The 18867-nt window shown below is 40.6% G+C and overlaps 1 protein-coding gene across 4 annotated transcripts in view; it reads left to right on the top strand.

Moving 5' to 3' along the window:
- BCR (BCR activator of RhoGEF and GTPase) overlaps positions 1-18867 on the top strand; it is a 92618-nt gene that overhangs the window by 25211 nt on the left and 48540 nt on the right. For all 4 annotated transcript variants that reach the window (XR_014931964.1, XM_015878272.3, XM_015878271.3 and 1 more), the window contains one exon: positions 16807-16991. Coding sequence is in view for 3 of the 4 variants with exons in the window: in XM_015878272.3 (XP_015733758.2) it covers positions 16807-16991 (185 nt within the window). In the remaining variant the exon portion in view is untranslated. The remainder of the gene's footprint in view (positions 1-16806; positions 16992-18867) is intronic.

Raw genomic sequence — 18867 nt, 5'->3', positions numbered from 1 at the left:
TTTGGCAGTACTTGCTGTTGCCACAGAATGGTGATGTGTGGTCAGTTATTTGTTCTCAGTTTTGCCTGGGAGGAGAAGTAATTTTCTTTCCTGTGGAATTTTCAGATTTGGTTGCTTCCTGAGCCTAAAATAATGTGCCCTGTTGCTTAGACCCTGTTAGTGAGCTGGTACATGCTGCAGTAGCAGTTGTTTTTTCAACTCCTCAACGTTCCAAGTTTGCAGATTATCCTTACTAATGTTCTACTGGTAGAGACCAGGTGGAAAATAATAAAGCCCTTATGCTTATCTGTAGGCAGCACTGACTGAAAGGGAGGGCTTATCTCTCCTCCCCACGTGTCCTAGAGGAAGCCAGGCTGAAGCAGTGAATCCCTGTTCTTAACAACAGGAAAACCCAGGGTTTGATTTAAAGGGAATGATTGATTGGAGATAACAAAACAAACAAACAGAAAGGGACACCAAATAATCGATGTCAGGTGCCTACTGAGGCTCTATTTGTGGTTCTGCTGGGATATGACAGTGGCCCAGCTGCATTCCCACTACAAATACAGGGCTCCTGGAGTGGTAGAACCCGCTCAGGCTGAGTGAGCAGTCTGGCTGTGTGTCCTGGTGGTCAGGGCACACAGATCCTACAGATTTCTTTTAATTACTTATTGAAGTGTCATTCTGTAGAAGCAAGCATAGCAGGTTGCAGCTCAGTGTAGACAGTGAGACGCCAGATGATTGCCTTTATTCATCCTGTCTGCAAGTTGGGGGGTGGTGGAGGGCTATGTGCAGAAGCTAGCTTTGTCTTTGTCAAGCTTGCTCATGCAGCAGCACCACTGGCAGTGGATGTGATGCTTGATGACAGCGTGATTTTAAAAGAAGTATGAGAAAAGAGGATGTGTGAGAGAGGGGGGTGCCCTCATACAGTGACCTTTCATACATGCAAGCATTTGAGAAGATGCCAAGTCAATTACTGCGTAAGCCATCCCAGGACTATGTACTGGGACTGGCATCTGTGAAATCACAGCTCAAGGGAGTGTGTAGGGGTAAAAACATAGACCTTATTGATTAGTGACCGATGTAGTTTTTCCTGCATGCCCATGTAAAAGCTTTGATTTTATTTAGTCATCTATATTTTGCTTAGCATGGATGCAAAGTAAAGGGATGAGAGGAGGAAAGTATTATGGCTGTTAGAACTTTATAGTTTACTTTATAATTCTGTGTTGCATAAGCAGATATTATCTCCATCTTGAAATTGAGGAAATCAAACTGTTTCTGCTGCTTCTTAAGATCTATTATTTTGTTCTTATATAGTTCTTAAGAACTATTATTTTGATCTTAGCTGTTGTCTTTCTATTGTATGACCTAATAGTAGTGAATAAAATAATCCATGTAGCACATCTCTGCATGTTGTGGAGAACCTTTGGTCAAACAACCATATTTCTTAAATACTAGTGCTCACTCCTGTTTCTTGAAAGAAATTGTTGTCCCAAATGGTAAACACAAAAGGATTCGATGTAGAGCAGGATTTTGTGCCTTGTCTTGGTAACCATGGTGCCATGCTATCAAACCATGCAAAAGAGAGTTTCTTAGAGACTTTTCTAGTTATTGCTGTGAATCACTGGCTGTTGTTTTTTTAGCTAGGCTTTGCACGTATGTGAGATATAGATGTTTGCAAGTTGGGTCACTCAGAAGGAGGCACTAAGTGGTATCTGAAGGCGTTGTATGTTTTGCCAGTTTTTAGGGCAATCTGATTGCATACAAGAGCTGTAAAGTTACAAGCAACTGAGCTTAAGTTACTGGAATACTCCTAAATTCCAGTAGTTGTGGAGGCATGGAAAGTGTTTTCTGCCTAGGATTTCCTGCATGCCAGGACTTCTTTTCTCCAGCTGTTCTTCTCAGAGAAGCTACCTTCTCTTTGCCATCCTGCCTCTTTGGATTGAATTCTCTGTTTATGATCAGCTCTTCTATTCTTGACTTTTTTTTCCCCCTACCCTTGCAGAGAGTAGCTTACCTAAACAAAGATGTAGTTCTCCTAATTTACAGTTTTCATGTAAGTTACTTTTATCCTTTACAGTGGAATTTTTATATCAGTCTTTTGTTAGCAAGATCATCCATTAACTACTGCCAGGAGAGGCATTAACTCAAGTGCATAATCTATTACACATCTGACATTGATGTGTTCCTCATGTAAGCAGGAGAAAGGTTTCAATTCTACTACTGCAGTAAGTCTCTGTTTCGATGGAGTACTGAAAGAACATTCAGAAATCACTGAGATTGTTTTGTTTGTGCAGAAAAACTTATTTGATGGGTTTCCCTTTATAGCAACTGTTTCAAGCCTTCACATTTTTCTTCCATTTCTTCTGGATAGTCCTATGGGATGTCTGTGCTCCATTTCTTGCAAGTAATGACATCCCAAGAAATACCACTTCTTTTTCCATGTGCAGATTCTTCTCAATGCTGATTGAGAATCTTGTTCTGTTGGATTACTTTCATACGCTCTACTATTTAAAGAATTGAAGTTTTTGGCTTTACATGTCATTTATATATAATTCTTTTATCCAGCATGAGAACAGGAAAGACCAGCACTGGGAACAGGGAGCTGGCTTTGCCCTGTAAGTAACTAAATATGTTAAAATTACTAGCTGCAACGGTAGATTATGCCAGTTTTCAGTTACAAGTGGTGAAACTAAATGGAACTTAACATTTAAAGAAACTGGGCAGGAGAGGCATGTACAAGGTGGGTCCATCCTTCTCTTGTATTCTCTTGTATTAAACTCAGTAACTATGGGCAATGGAATGGGAGAGATTTAAAATACACAACAACCAGATAGAGAGCAACTCTTGACATAAAGACTTCTATTCACGCCTTTTCCCCCCCTTTTTTCTCTTCCCTTAAATATGTATATTTTGTATTAAGCATTTGGATCCGTTAGTTGAGCTGTGTTTGGTAGGTTCAAATGGCAGCGTGGTGTTCTGTGGCTAGACCACAAAACTAGCTGAGCTGCTTGCATGGTGCCTGAAGCTTCCTGGCAACCTTGGCCTCCTATTGATGTGGACCTCCAGATGTGGGGGAAAGGCTGTGTACTTCTCATGCTGTTGCATTCAACAGGGGCTGTTCTTGTGTTACGGTGTTTCGTGCATGGCTAGTCACAGTGGAGTTCATGTTGTCATCTGACAAGACCTTCCCCTGTTGCTGGAATTGCTTTTTCCCAGTTCTCAAAGTGCATTGATGCATTTTGAGTGTATGTAAGGTTTGTTATGCCTGTTACATCGTGTCCATGTCATTCTGATGCCTACTGGGAGAGAGCCTCATCCAAAGAGCCCCCTCAGGCTGGCTGATAGCCAGTAATCCCTTTAGAGAACTCTGTAGTGGGAGACTGCTCTGCTGCAGATCCTACTCCTATGGCCTTTCCTGCCTCATTGAGGCAGAACAACCCATGCTCATGACTTGAGATTAGCTGTATGCATCAGATGAAACCTGCCGGCGTTGGAAGATGGACCTGGCTACTGTGATTTCTGCAGCTGCTTGAACTGAATATGGATAGTGACCAAGGTTGCACAACCAGGTCCTTTAGTTCACATCTAGTGTATGTGAAATCTAGGCCATCATGCTGTTACCCTATGACAAGAGTCACTGTGCTTTTTTTTTTCTTCTTATTATCGCCCTCCTATTTGGCAAGATCCAATGCTAGTCATAAGCAGAGAAAGAAGTGTTCCTAATCTTGCAGTGCAGTTGGGCTCTGTGTGGATACTCAAGCTCCTGTTAAAGAGGGCATCCTAATTGAATGTGAGACCCCATCTGCTGGACATGAAACAAAAGTGAGAGCTTTGGTCTTTGCCCACCAGCTAGTTGGTGGGCACAAGGGTATGCTGCCTTCACCTAGGAAAGTCTCATATTGCTCCCCGAGTTCTGCTTTCAGCTTTACAAAAACATCATGTTAAGATTAATTATACACACGGGTCACTGGTGCAGGTGTCTGTGAAGCCCTGAGAGTTTTCCTTGGCTATTACATTCTGGAGTAATATGTAGCGGGGACAAGTTATGCTTATTTTGTTTCTCTTCTCTCCCTGTCTGTTAAGAACAAACCTATAAGCAAAAGCAAAGCTATTCCATCATTTTTCATCCAAGCTTCCATTAAAAGACAGCTTGCCCTTTGTAAAATGTTCAGTTGGTACTGAGCTCAGCCTGTTTTTATTTTGAGACAGAAGCAGCATATCTCACTTCCTGTGGTTCCTTCTGTGTCTAGCCACTTGTGGTCCACACACCCTATTTTGATGATGTGAAACTAACAGCTTAAACGGTTGTGATCATTAAGATAAAGAAAATTCCCAAGGATATTTGTCATCTCATTTGTACGAACTGTTTCTTCCACTTCTACTTGCTGTCCTTATGGAGCATCTTTAACACCTGCTATTTTTATGACCTGCTCTTTTTTGACTGAAAGCTTCTTGTACAGGAATCTCTGCTAAAATTTACAGGAATAGCTTAAGTCTAAGTTTTATTTTGATTAATTACTAGGGTTTATGTCTTGTACCATTGCTCCTCTTTCTATTCACCTTCCCAGAATACCTTCGTTTTCTCCTGTCTTTCATGTTTTGTTGTTAGGAGGAGAAATTAGCATTTGAGATAGGAATGTGGAAGGTAGATGTTGTTTAGTAGTAGTGATGTTCCAAACAGGATTCTTGTTGCCACATGCAGCTTTTGTAATCAAATATATCCTTGTAGTTCAGGGTGGATGCACTTTATGAACAATGAAATCTGTACTGTGCTATGCACTGCTCGGAGGAAGTAAAGCAAATCTCAGATTAATCGTTCTGGTGCTGTTCACGTGTGTTTGGTTTTATTTCCCATTCTGGGACCAGCTTCTGACTTTAAGCAAGTGGATACCAAATTTGATGCTTCAGTTCCACAGAGAGATTTAGAAGTAGCACTGCTGCTTTTCTGCTGTAGTAATATTGTCAGGAGTCTTGTCTTGTCCCATTAATTCTTCAGTTATTTCAAACTTAAAGTGTATTAGTCTGACACACAGTGTAGCTGCTGTTTAAAAATGCTGCTGAAAATAAAAGTGAATTAATCCAGGAAACATAGCTGTGTGATGAAACTGTATAGAAAAACAGTCACTGTGCTGTTGAACAGTATCTGGTTTGTGTAGTTTGCAGTCCAAAACGTCAGAATTCTATTTCAGGGCTTGAATTGCTTGGAGATTTTTAAGGCTGGACCAAGCAAGCATCAGCACAAGGCGCCTTGCAAGTTTCTGTGGAAGTCCTAGTAAAGCAGTATCTAAATATAGTGCTGGTGTACAAGCCTGCCTTTATTTTTCCCTTGTTGTGTTTTACTTGCTTCTGGTTTTATGTTTACTCTATTTTAAGAAGGTTTGGCTTTTTTCTGAAGTGTTCACTCAGAATGTTTGCCTTCAAAGGTGATTTGAATGATGAGTAATTAAAGAAAATAAATACATTTTCTATAAAAAGGAGTGAAGAACCAAGGCAGCTGAGCTTTAATGCAGCCAGTATGTCCCAGCTGTGCTGTGTTGAGGAGTGCAGCCATGCTGCTGGGTGTGTGCTCTGTTGCTGTCCCAAAGACAAGCTGTGTGCACAAGTTGCTCAGCTCAGAGTTATCTGTTTCTGGCTAATCTTTTTTCCATCCCAAATCAGTTTGGTCAAGACAGAAAGCGTGGTCTGGATCCGTTCCCTCTGATGGGGATAACTGTGTTGATGTGATGACTTCTGTTTTCAAGTGAGTGATCCGTTTAGTGAGCAGTTTATTTCATCTGACATCTTTGTCTGCGTACCTCTGGGCTATGTGAGGAGCTGAGGTTGACAGCTTTGCTAAACCTGTTGTTTGAAAGTACGTGTGCTCAAACCATCTTCCAGTGCAATAGAAAATGATGTCCGTTTATATTTTCCCAACTGTGTTAACTTTTAAAAGCTGAGGCTGAACCATCATTTAGCCTTCTATTATTTCTCAAATGTGCAGTTGAGATGCTGAGATCATAGTGTATTTGTAATGCGTTTATGCACATAGTGCAGTTATCTCTTGCATCATACAAAGGGCTTCTCGATCTCCTGTGTCTGAGGCCTGAAATTAGATTTTGTCTCATTTGGTGTTTTTTAATCCTTACATCCATAGATAGCCCTCAGAGCCACTCTCATTGGTTCTTGGATTGTAGATTCTTTTACCTGTAAAAGCACAGTTTTGAATATCAGTTCACACAGAGCATCAAATGACTTGTGTTTCCATGACCACTGTTCAAGCTTCAGTCACCCGCGTTCAGGCCTGGCTCATTGCTTAGGCTGAACTACCGAGATACTTTCCAGCCCCTTGTTTGACCGTTGCAGTGAACAAAGGTCTGAGGTGCCCAGGGGTTCCTTGCAGAATGGCTCCTGCTTCTGATCACCATCTGCCTGCTGGGAACTGCCCTGGGCAGATCCAATTGTTAGTGCATCTCAGTTCATGAGCAGTTGTGTGGCAGGACCGCTAGTGAAAGACAGCTTCCTATTCCAGCTGTTCCCTCTTCTTTTCCTTGTTAATGCTTTGTTCTCAAGCAAAATGTTGCTTGTAAAGGGGGAGGGAGGAGATTCCCAGCTTATTATCTACTAAGTAGATTGAGATCGTAGTTATGGCACATAATTGATTTATTTTCCTTTTTTCAGGCTTGAAATCAGAAGCAGGCCTTATGTGCCAGTGTCAATCCACTGTGTTTATCAGCCCTTATGAAATTTCAGTGCTTCTTCTTGGGGAATGGTTGTCTTCCCTTTTGAGAGAGAGATGCCACTGGAAATAAGAGGAGAAAGTAGCTTTAAAACAACATAGAAAATATTTCCCTTGCCACTATATTGTTTAAGTTCTTATTTTAAGTTAGCTGCTCTAGGTAAACCAGTTTTCTGTCTCTGCTTCTGGCTTTTTTATGCTCAGATGTTCTCTTTACCTTATAAAGCAGTGATATTGGAAATGAAGGCATTAACAGCAGATTTATATATATTTGTATATTTATATATATTTAGTGGTTTTGGTACTGCATTCATTATAAGAGCATTTCTCTAATTTGCTTCAGTTATCACTATGGAAAGATAAGACTTTGAGCAGGAAAGTAAGGATAGATGCTGAAACTCTGTCTGTTCTGCTTTGAGAACTACTGTCCATGCAGGAGCTCTGCACTGTATACATAAATTTGGACGATACAGAAGAAAGCTTTCAGGGAGATGGTTGGAAGTGTTGTGGTCCTGTTTCCTTTTGGATCAAATTCTCTGGCGTGTCCTCTTGGCCTGCCTTCTTGGTACTTGTTGGCTCATCCATACTGATGGATGGTAGGACTTTATGAAATGGTAACGTAATGCATCTGTATTACCAAAATAAGCTCTCTCTTATCCTGCCATATTTGAATCAGTCCATGATACTGATGTGTAAAATAGCATTGTTGATGTATGATGGAGAACACCATAGGCTCAGACTGAGGTTTTTTCTCTCATCTGCTCTGCAGCCTCAATGAGAGCTCTGACTGACATTGCTGTGCTGCTTGTATTTGTATTGTGTTTTTCAAATTTCCTTGTGATTACAGGAGAATAAACACCTCCAGAAGCAGGATCTGAAGGGAAAAAAATAATTTGGAAGAAAAAGACATGGTATATTACATGAGAACTTCCTAGCCCGTAACGAATCTTGGTCTTACCTAGTAGGTTTGAAGGAAAGGAGATGGGGAGAGGATAGTGTTTATTAGTGTTTGTGGGGAGCTGTGTTCCCCCTGCAGCATCCCCAATTAAAAATAATAATAATAGCTTACAAACTGCTTTGTCATGGTTATGAGCCACACCAAAGTAGTTTTTTCTCCATCCAGGTGACAGGAAGACACTGAGCTTGTGCGGCAGCTGTGCTCAGGAAAGGTTGTTAGTGGTGTAGGCAGAGCCATCTGCCTAGCAAGGCATTTAGAGCTTGGGTTACTTGTCCTAGGCCGAGATGATATTTTTTGTAATATGTTTTTTTAAACAGTGTTACAAGAAAGATGTCAATAGCTAGATTTGCACTATAAACTGGAAAATAGTGGCTAGCTTTATCTGCTTCTTAGTGTTCTTGCTGCAGTAGTGAGAAAACAACAATCTGGAGATAAAAACTCATCTTGAGAGGCTGAAGGCCTGGAAGCAGAATGGTGTTCTTATCGTTTACTGCTTTTTTCAGACAGACTTTAAATATCCCCCACAGCCTGGGCTTGGTCCTCCCTTCCTCCTCACAAACCTGGCACTTCAGTTAAACCCTTGTTTTAACAGGCACTTTCCTCTCTCTGCATGGCAGGACTTTTGGTCTGCTCAAGTTAAATACAGGAAATGGAACATACACATCGTGGGGTGTTTTCTTGCTAACAGATCCTGCTGTGGCAACTTGGTCCATTTTGTTTCTATTAATTTTCTAATCCTTTCTATTTCTCTGGAGTATCCTGTTGTCAAATGTTGTTTGAAATGACTGCAAAACTCTGAAATAACAGCGAGGATACAATGGAAAATAGTATGTTGGTTGTTGCTGGAATTTTCATCCATTCATGAGATAAACGATAGAGCCACAGTAGGAAGAAGCAGCCTTCCAAATGTTCTTAGTACATGCAGTTTCCTTTTAGCCTTTGTTACTAAATTTCTTTTTAGAAGGGAAACCAAGGCTTTATTTTGAGCACAGCAGTAATGCTAACCTGAACAGTCACATTTGTTCCATCCCACCTTTGTGCCCAGTTTATGCTGATGCGTTTTGTGGAGATTCTGATTCAGAATCAGAGCCTCTGATTCAGTCACTGCTAAAGTTTTTGGTGCCTTCCAAGTAAACCTGCATTCACTTATGGATGTGTCAGCCTGTCCTTGTACTTTCATAGTGACAAAAGGCTTCAGTTCTTCAGAACTAGACCTAAAATGTATTTTCTGCCTGGTAGGATTGTAGTGCAGCTAAGCTTCATGCACAGTCCTGTAATAAGGAGTGGAAAAGAGAACTGTTAAAGCATTCTGGTTTGCTCTGGGACTTGCCTTGCCAAGAACATCTAATGGCCTGACTGCCAGCATGAACAGAACATGGAAATGTTTCCATCCTGCCTGGGAAAACATAGAACAGGAGAGAAATCTAAAGGTGTAGACCCTGGATGGAAACATACTCGGTTTCTGCTGCATCCAAGGCAGTTCATCCATATTATGGGGATTACATTGCACCACATGACTTAGTGCAAAGCTTTTAGATGAAGAGTCAGAAAAGAAAAAAGACAGCAGGAGTTTCACTGTTTAGAGCTATGTCGTGACCTGTGAGGTAATTATTCTCCTGTGCTTCCTTGAATGGAATATAATTTAAGTTTGATCAGAATTTGTCTTTTCTCTTTTGGCTGCGTATTTGCAGCCAGTGATTCTGTGAACATACTTCATTCATACCTGTGTGTTTACTGACAGATGTTTAGAGCCCTGAATGATGGTGATTATTCTGAGTGCCTTAGTAGAAAGCCAGCAGGCCATATGCATAGTGAGCTATCAGAGAGAAGTGTTCAAGGCTCCCCTCCTGTGGTAACAACAGCTAAATTTCTGTGCTGATCTTAGTAACATATAGCCTACTTGCAAAAGATCTTAAATTTTATAAAATTCTATTGAGACAGCTGTATTTGAAAGGCCTTAAAACATGTAGCCTGACTTCCTTCTTGCAACTGCTGTCATCTGATGGACTCCTCTGTCTAGTTTGTGGTGTGTGATGATTGTGCTTCCATCCTAATATTAGTTGCTCAAGTGTCAAATGTCTTAGAGAAATGGGAACTTACATCTCTGCTACTCTTCCCTGCTGGCCTCTGTGGCATACCAAGTTTGAGAGCCTGGCTGAGTGCAGCGTGGGGATGACACCCTGGTCTGCCCTTCTGAGTGTGCAGCACTCCCTGGTTGCTAAGGCAGAGTTGTCTGCAATGAAGATGAGCAGCAAGAAAGCTGCCAGAAGGAAAATCTTTAGAATTTGCATATCACAGAGCAGTTTTGTCAGGGAAAAGGTGGACTCTCCTCAGTGACCATCATGAATTTCTCTCTAATGCTACCAGCTCTCTCAGTGACTTCAGTGAGCAATTCTTCCTGTCCTTTGTGAGGATGCCTTTAGGTTTCCCTGAGATTGAGAATGGTTTCAGTAATTCCAGCTTGCACTTCATGGCTGGATCGTGGAATCTCAGTCTGCGTAGGCTTTAGAGCTGTGTGAACATTAAATAAATCTGCCTGCAGGAGAATTTCAATCAGAGCAAAAAGCAACAGTGTGTCTCAGTGATAGACTGCTACAAACTGATCAAGCCTGTCCTCTAGTCTCTGCTTGAACTCTTCATAGAACCACATGTGGGCACATTATAGATCTCTGGTCTTCTTTTTTAGATGTAATGGTCTGTGTTTAGCACACCTAAAAGATTAAAAGCGGACTGCAGTTAATTCATCTCCTAAAGACTTACAGGCACTGTCTGCTATAGGGATAAAGCTCATCTGTGGCACAGACATAAGTTTCTAGGGGGCTGGTTAAAGTCTACAGCCCGAGATCCCCTGGGGGAGAGAGGGATGGGGGTGGAAGGGAGAACCACCAGCTGTCCCTTGCTGCTTCCATATGTAAAGTACATTGCTTTTCCTGTCTTCCATTTCAAAAACTAAAATGCAATTCTAGATAGATAGATAGATAGATAAATAACCTGAAGTTGCCATTCCAGTGTCCACCTTTGTGTTTAGAAAGCCTGGGGTACATCTATACTTGCACCCTATCCCCTACAGAGTTTCACTGCAGGTTATCAACATACAACATGCTTCCAGAGCCCATTTAATGCCTGCCTGCAGATGGGAAACTGGAGCTTGGCTCTATTGTATGAACTTGCTTGTTTAACTCTGCCTCATCTGTGTGTTGATGGGTGTTTCCTGTGGGTGGGCTGTGTTATGTATTTCACCACAGTTCTTCTGCAGCCCATGCTCTCAAACAGGTTGTTTGGCAGTGGTAAGGAAGATCATCCTGTGTGGATATTTTTCTTCCATGGCACGTGATATGAGTTGATCGGTTAGCACTGAAAGTTGTGCTTTATTGAGGACTATAGTTTGAAGCCATAGGCAGACTTGGGGCTTGCTCTTGTTACTTTTTGCCTCTGTTTACAAGCTTAACTAATATTAAAGAAAGGCTTTTCTTTGAAATAATGGTGATTGGTTTATTTATGTATACATACATGTGTGTATGGTTTTTTATTTGTTTGTTTTTGCTAAATATACTTGGTTTTATATTTGGCTGAGGGCTTTAGGTTTTACTAAACATCTTTATATTCAATTGTACTGTCTTGCAGCACTGTATCTCTTAGCTATGTAAGAAGAGACTTTGCTCTGAATCTGTTTATTATCTTAATGGAGCCTTTTGTTCATCAGTCCAAGAAGAATAAAGCCACAGGGATTTTTCATGGCAAATGCAGCTGCTTTCTTTATCTTGCCTTTCCCCCCCCACTCCATGCCTGGTCTTCATTCTGGGACAAACTCCTGATATAGGTAGACAGTATAACTGTTAGTGGATCTCAGCTTTGTGCTAAAGTGTATGTGCACTGCTCCTGGTTTTGCAGATGATGAATCAGATGATGTCAAGAAAATAAGCAAAATGCTCAGTTTTCCATAGCTTAACATTTTTATACTTTAGAATGTGCTGCTGCAATTGCATTCACAGCCCATCTACATAAATGCGCTTCTACATGTGCTTAGCATTGGGAATGAATCCCTGATCCCTCTCCAAATAGCCTGGTCAGGGCCTGCACTATGAAATATGATGGCGTGAACCTGCATTGTTTGTCACCAAGCAAATGGTGGCATGTGAAAGCTGGAGCTAAGTTTGGGAGATCACATTAGTAACTTAAAGGTTACAAAACCAACAACCAACCAAAAAAAAAACCAACAAAACAAACAAACAAACAAAAAACAAAAACAAAAAACCAACAAGGATTGTGTGAAAGTTATTTGTCCCCAAAACAGCCATTTTTGAATCCAGGTATTGACCAAACTTCTGCTTAAAGGAAACTCCATCAGTGCTTTGCTAATACATTGTTTTCAGCTGCTGTACAAGTTTTAGGTGTGCCTATTCTGTAACCACTATGCCTATAACCTTTTAGTTGGGATTTCTGTGCCATGAACTGGATCAGAGAGCTACAGAGCTGATCCAGCTTAGAAGGGAATTGTGGAAGATGTTTTTCTTTGAGCTGACTGAGTTTTTTTATCTGGGCCATAGACATGTGTGGGCTGTGTATAACTGAGGGCATAAGAGGGAAAGGGTCATGCTGTGGTTTATGGTTTGGTGGTGGAAACCTTAGACCCTTCTTGCTGCCAACACAGTGCATTATCAATCTGTGGCCTTGCACATTCCTTGGTATAGAAATGCACAGTCAGAGCACGCAGACTGGTTTAACACTCTCCTGCTGTGCAGCTGCAGGAATGTTTTTGGAGTGAGTATAGACACTGCAAACTTGTGCTACCCTTGGTACCATTTACAGTGAAGCCACAATGATGTGGGGCTTTGGGATAATCTGGCTCCCTCACCCCCTTCAGGATTCTCTGTATTTACTTAGGCAGGCAGGTCTGGGCTGCTGTGGCTTCGCTGCTCTTATAGTGGGATTAACTGGGGCACAACTAGCTTGGAAGCTTCTCTGCCTGCTGATGTTAAGCCTTTCAAGCAGCTATGGATGTTGTGATGCTGTGAAAGTATGACACTTGAGTCACTGTGTGGCCCTGGATTAGATGCAACTAGTCTTTTTAATTTAGAAGTTAATTTCTTTTTCCCTTCATGCTGGCAACGTAGTTCTCTATCTTGGTCTCATACTCACAAAGAATGCATTTGACACACAGCAGGAGGAGGGTAGGCAAAAGCTCAAGGCTGTGGTGCTACCGTTCACTGAGTGCAAGGGAATTTGTAGCTAACTGCAGGTTTGTTAGGTTGCTCCTTTCTCCCAGCCAGGAGAAATTTGGTGCAGTGAGGGAGGCGAATAGTTTAGAAGAGATAAGGGACAGAAAAATAGAAGAAAGGAACTGAAATGAAAGCTCAGGGAGGTGAGGGGGTGGAAGTGATAACTGAAGAAGAGGATCGTGGGGCAGGTTCATAAAGACTAGAACAAAGCAAGGCCAAGGAGTCATCAGAACGAAAAGGTGGAAGCAACCATTCGAGTGTGTACAAAATAGATGAAAAACCTTTGTAGCCCCCAAGTAGTTCGCTGCACATGATGACGTTCTGGTGCAGAAGAGGAGTACTGTAAGGGAATATTGGAGGGCCAGTGGCAGAAATAGCTGCTGTTCAGTGGTGAGTGGTCAGTCACAGCTGCCAGACTTTTTTATGGAGGGAGGAACTCTTACAGGTTACCAAAAGAGATCAGCTGCTGCTGAGGTGAGGGAAGCTTGAGCATTTGTTACTCATTGTCACCTGGGCATGGCCACAATGTCCCTTGCCCAAAGCAGCAGTGGTGCTTTGCTGACTGAGATTGCTTACATCTACAGCAGGGTCACCCAGAGCAGCTAGAAATGTCCAGTGAGCTCCTGGCTTCAATCTCTTTGCTGTAGTCATTCTGCTGCCAGGTAGAGCCTGAACAGTCTGTGCAGAGTTGTGCCTGCCTGTAGGAGATCCAAATAACCTAGTTTCCCTAGCAACAGTGGTCTCTTTAATCACAGAGATGCAAGTCTACCTCTGTTATTAGTGTTAGGACTTGCTCAGTGTATCTCACTAGAGTAATATTTAGCTTCTGCTGGAATAAAAGCAAGAAGGTCTGTCTGCCTCAGAGATAATTAAAAATCTCCATAGGTGGATTTCAGTGCTGTATGCAACAATAATGGGAAGAAGAGGGATTATGACTGTTTCTAAGCTTTTGAATGTGTTATGGATACAGTATTAAAGTTATCTTCAGGCAGTCTGTGACACTGATGTGCTGGCTCTTCATTCCTTGCTGAGAGGTCTTATTTTCATTTTCATGGATGGAGAGACAAAGTGAATGATGCAAAGGTAAACTGCATCTTTATGCAGTGCTGGGAATAAATCTCTTCTTCCTAACCTAAGTCTTCCATCTTCCTTTCCTTTCAGATGATGATTTCCCTGTGTAGTAGGAGGCAAAATGTGTTATGGAAATTAGAAATACGCTGCCTACTTCTTAGCAGGAGAAAGTGAGGAAAGTGAAAACACTGTGATTCCCTGCGAGCCTTTCTGCTGACATATTCTAGATGGAGTTTATTTCTCCATTAACAGAAATGCAGAAAACCATAAAATTAGAAAGCAAGCATTGGGAGTGAAAAAAATATTCCTGCCTTCATTTCTGTGCAGCAAGCGGATCTTGTTACTGCATGTGTGCAGGAGAAACTGGTTTAAATAGGAGTTTGAAGGAATTCTTCCTTGATCAAAGACATGAAGCTGACATAAGCACCATGTACTGATGTTCCTCTGTGTTAAATTGTCAGCAGTGTTTTTCAGGTTTCTTGGGTTAGAAGGAGGAATAATTCAATGGAAACCGGGTATCTGCATTCCCCCAGTGAAGTTGCCCAGTGTTCTGTTTTTATTTATTTATTTTTAATATGGCATCAATACTGTAGAGGTGGAAGAAAGAAGAAGAGTTGTTTCCCACATAACATTTTAATTTCTGGAGTTGGAATGGTCCCTAAACATGTCTTGTGACCACACAGAAGACCATTCATCCTTGTGCAAGGTGGAAGTTATTTCTGTTGATTTCTTCCAGTGTTTCCTTACCTGTTTGAGAAGCGGAATGCAAAGGCCATGATGTCTTCTGTGTTCTTTTAGCTAAAGTTCCCCTGATAATTCAAGCATGAGATCTGTGATTTCTTTGGCTTGTTGATAGGTGGTCATTATCCAACTTACCTGAAATCTTTTTTGTTTGTGACCGATCATCCTTACATTAGCAACTCTATTTCAAGCCTCTATTTACCAAATTAACTTAATGGGGTGAGTTCTAAACAACTAAGAAAATCTGGGAGGTCTCTGACACCTCAATAAAAGTCCACTTCAGAGAATATGTACTATTTATTTATTTTTTCCTTTCTCTCCCATCCCCATTCCTGTGGTCTTGCACAATCTAAAAGTCTTTTAAGAAACTGAGGGCTTGAGCACGAGGTAATGCCATGAGAGGGGTAGGCGACATAAAACTCATTGAGCTTGTTGAAATAATATTACCATGGTCACTCAGCAGCCTGAAGGCTCGTGTAACTCATATACAGAGTTATTTAGCTGGTTGGTATTTGGTACAAATTGAGACAGAGGCTCACTTCTACAGTGAGTTTATTGTTAGGTTTTCAGTATATTGTTTGCATAAATTCCCTGGACCAGCTCTCCCTCCTGAATAAGCTACATGGATTGAGTTTTATTATGTTTCACGCAAAGTTCACATCCTTTGCTGGAATGAGTCATGCTTTAGCTGAGTTTACTGTGAAGGAGGAAAGTGGGCTTTAAAATGTTACTCCTCCACCCCGCCTTGGTGATGTAGAACAGGATTATTAGTATGTTTGGCAGCTGCTGCTTATTATTTTTGCAGAACCTAGATATGTGAAAACAAGTAGAAACTAGTTGGAAAACTGAGTTCCAATGTAAATTTAATGGAAATTTTTAAACTTTTGTAAGACCAAAAAGAAAAAAATAATCCTTGTTTATGGCTGTGTGTTCCATAAGGCTTGCAGCTACAGCAGAAGTGTCTGCATTTGGTTATTCTTTGGGGAGAAGAGTGGCAATCGATACTTGTAACTGAAAGCAGTAGAGAATTCTACTATGTCCTGGGCATGGTTATCACTGCTCACACTTCTGAACACTGGCAGGTGAAAATGCTTCACACAGGAAGTATCAGCAGCATGCAAAGTTGTTTCCACCCTCCCTTGAGCAAGACAGATGTCATTCTGTGGTACTGTGCAAGAAAGCAAATGTACATCCTTTGTGTATGTTTGTGCAGAGGGGTAAAAGACCTCTTAATTTATAGAACAGGGAGCTGTTCTGTTCAGAGCGTGTTCTCAATACAGGTTTTTGCAGAAACAGTTTCAATTGCCAAAGATACCAGAATCAATTTTACTACTCATCTTTCCTGCAGAAATTCATTGATACCTCATAAAAACTCAATTGTGGTATGAAGAATCAAATTAACCATTTTATTTAGTTTTTATTTTTGGGGCACTAGAGAGAAGGAGGGTGATCGTTTATTTTCTTAGGGAATCAGAACTGAGGAGGAAGGCAGCCAGTGGAAGAGAGCCTCTTAGAGTTCTGTTTTTGGCAGCAGTCCTGTTCACTTGACATGTCAAGACCTTTCTTTCCTAGTCCTCTTGTTTCTAGGTCTGAAGAGAGTTACAGAATCATTGCATCATTTAGATTGGAAAAGACCTTCAAGATCATCAAGTCCAACTGTTCATTTCCTGAGAGATGTATTATTGATGATTGCTAAACTGTCAGGGACATAATCTGCTCATTTTCATGGAAAAATAAGAACGAAACAGATGTTATTATCCTACCCCACCACATTCATAGAACCAGACTGTGTAATGCATATGCAGCCTATACAGGTATTTATCTTAATGCTAATACATTTGAAGCAAAACTTGGAGGAATGAGCTGCAATTTCATGAACACCAGTGTTAGATACTAGAAAGGACTTTGCCTTTTAGGACTTAAAATGATCAAAATGAATGTTTGGTGATGTGAGTTTAATTAAATTTATGCTTTCACTTGATCTATATTTAACTATCATTGATCCTGTGATTACTTATCAGTGAACTAAAAGCTGGGATATCAGCAGTGCCATGGTTGACCAGCCTGTTTTATATCCAGCTTGGCTTTGACCAGACAGATTTTTCTCCCATGTTTTGCAGATGCTTCATGCAGTGGCACACCACCCAGCTATGCGTATGATGCAGACCGTGCTGAAGAGCAGAGGCGACATCATGATATGATGCCCTACATCGATGACTCGCCATCATCTTCCCCCCATCTCAGTTCCAAGAGTCGAGGCAGCAGAGACACTCTATCTTCAGGGTCTCTGGAATCTACAAAATCAGTGAGTCCTTTCCTACCTTTTTGGGGTAAATAAAACCTTGTAAAGTTGGAAGAGGTAGACTGCTTTCAGGGGGAAGGGAGCTACTGCTTTAATAGGGGGGCTGCCAGCATGGTAAGAGAGATTAGTTGATAAAGTATCAGTCATATTGTATAAGTAATGTTAAATTGAGACTTCTGATTGATGTTCACCCTAAACTTTAGACGTGAGTGTTCTGTGCATGATTTTTTTAACTCATTTTTTCACACTTAGCATTTTATTGAAGTAAAAGGATGCTTAAATGCTGCTAAGACATCTCTAAATACCAGATATTTTGGAAGAGGTGATCCTGAACCCAAACATACTAGAGTATCTAGGGGATTGTGTTCAATGTGAGCACCTGTTTATGTGGGTTGTCATTGCCTTCCACCAGGAAAATTAATTATATTCAGGTACTTTAAAGGCTTTGATAAAATATCTTGAATATACAATCAATTTCTTTTACCCTATGGAAGTAGAATAAGAGGAGTTAACATAGTCATCTCTGAACTGTAGTGACTTGTGTGGGAGATGGATATTTATTATATCCATACAATCTCTCCTGAGCTTTTTATCTATCAGAATTGACTGAGTAGCTTGATTTGTGCTTTTTATGTGGCCATTCAGGCTATTTTGCATTATTTTTGCTTCAGGGGAATGGCTATAGTTTAGGACTTGATGTTTTTGTTTATTGCGTTTTTAATCTTGATAGAGAATCTACCACTTGCTTTGGTACACAACTATCAACTGCTCCTTTCAGTCAGAAATCTCTTATATTTAACTTGATCTGTTTGTCAAACTGTAGTTTGACATTTTTATCCTTTTGCTTTCAAAACTGCAGAGCACTTCCATACCAAATTGGTGTTTCTTTGACAGTCTCTGTCATCTGCAGACTTTTGGTTTCCCCAATTCATTCATAAAAATACTCAATAGCACAAAAACAGCTTAGTTTCTTCCTAGTATATTTCTGACAGTGTAGCCAACCAGCCTTGAATTCTCATTTTTCAAATGACACTTTGAAATCTGTCATTTAAGTTGTTTAATTGGTGTTGACTTTGTATTGTTCTCTCCTATTATTCAAAGTGTCATGGGAGAAGTTGATGGATATTTTACAGATACCAGCATACATGTAAATCAACACCTTTATCAGACAGTTTTATTTATTTTGTATCAAAATGATCTCAAGAGTCTGACAATTACCACAAACCATTGCCATTTAGCCTCCATTTTATCCATCCTTTTATCATTCTTTATTGGTTAGTGGTACATCATGTTTCCTTTCTTCTTCCAGGATAAATGTTAGATTATAAAGACTACTTGAAAGTGTTCTTGTTCTTCTCCCCAAGGTCTCTTATAGCATTATCAAGTTCATATATTGTTGATTTGCTCTATTTCTTTTGAACATGGTGTATGGAATCTAGCTAGCTGCTTCTGCTTTAGACTATTACTTTGAGATGCTTTTTCTTCTATTTTTTAATTGCTCAGTATGAGAACTCCTGTGATGTGTAAGAGCCTTTTGAATGGGGAAATGATCATCAATAATTTCAAAAGCTCCAAAAATATTTTGATATTGGCTTGAGATTTTCATGTTTCTTAGGTTAAAATGAAAATGCAGTTTGGCGTCATATGGCTGAGTCAAAGAACCCCTTGTCACACTGTTTGTAGCTGGAGGCTTGGAAGAGAAACTGCCAAATGTTCCATCTTGTTCTTGATTTATTTGAATATCACCTCATAAGCATTTATGAGTAGATAATTTAGTGTTGTCTTAGCAATGCTAGAAGATTTCCTGTTAAAAGGAATATTACTTATAAACAGCTGCTTTCTTTTCTCTGACTATGAAAAGATTCTTTATTGTTTCCAA

This window comes from Coturnix japonica, chromosome 9 (genome assembly GCF_054131305.1).
Source record: "Coturnix japonica strain WE chromosome 9, WE-NBRP24, whole genome shotgun sequence".
Taxonomy (NCBI): Eukaryota; Metazoa; Chordata; class Aves; order Galliformes; family Phasianidae; genus Coturnix; species Coturnix japonica.
Note: the sequence above shows the minus strand (reverse complement) of the source record. Positions and strands in the feature narration are given on the sequence as shown.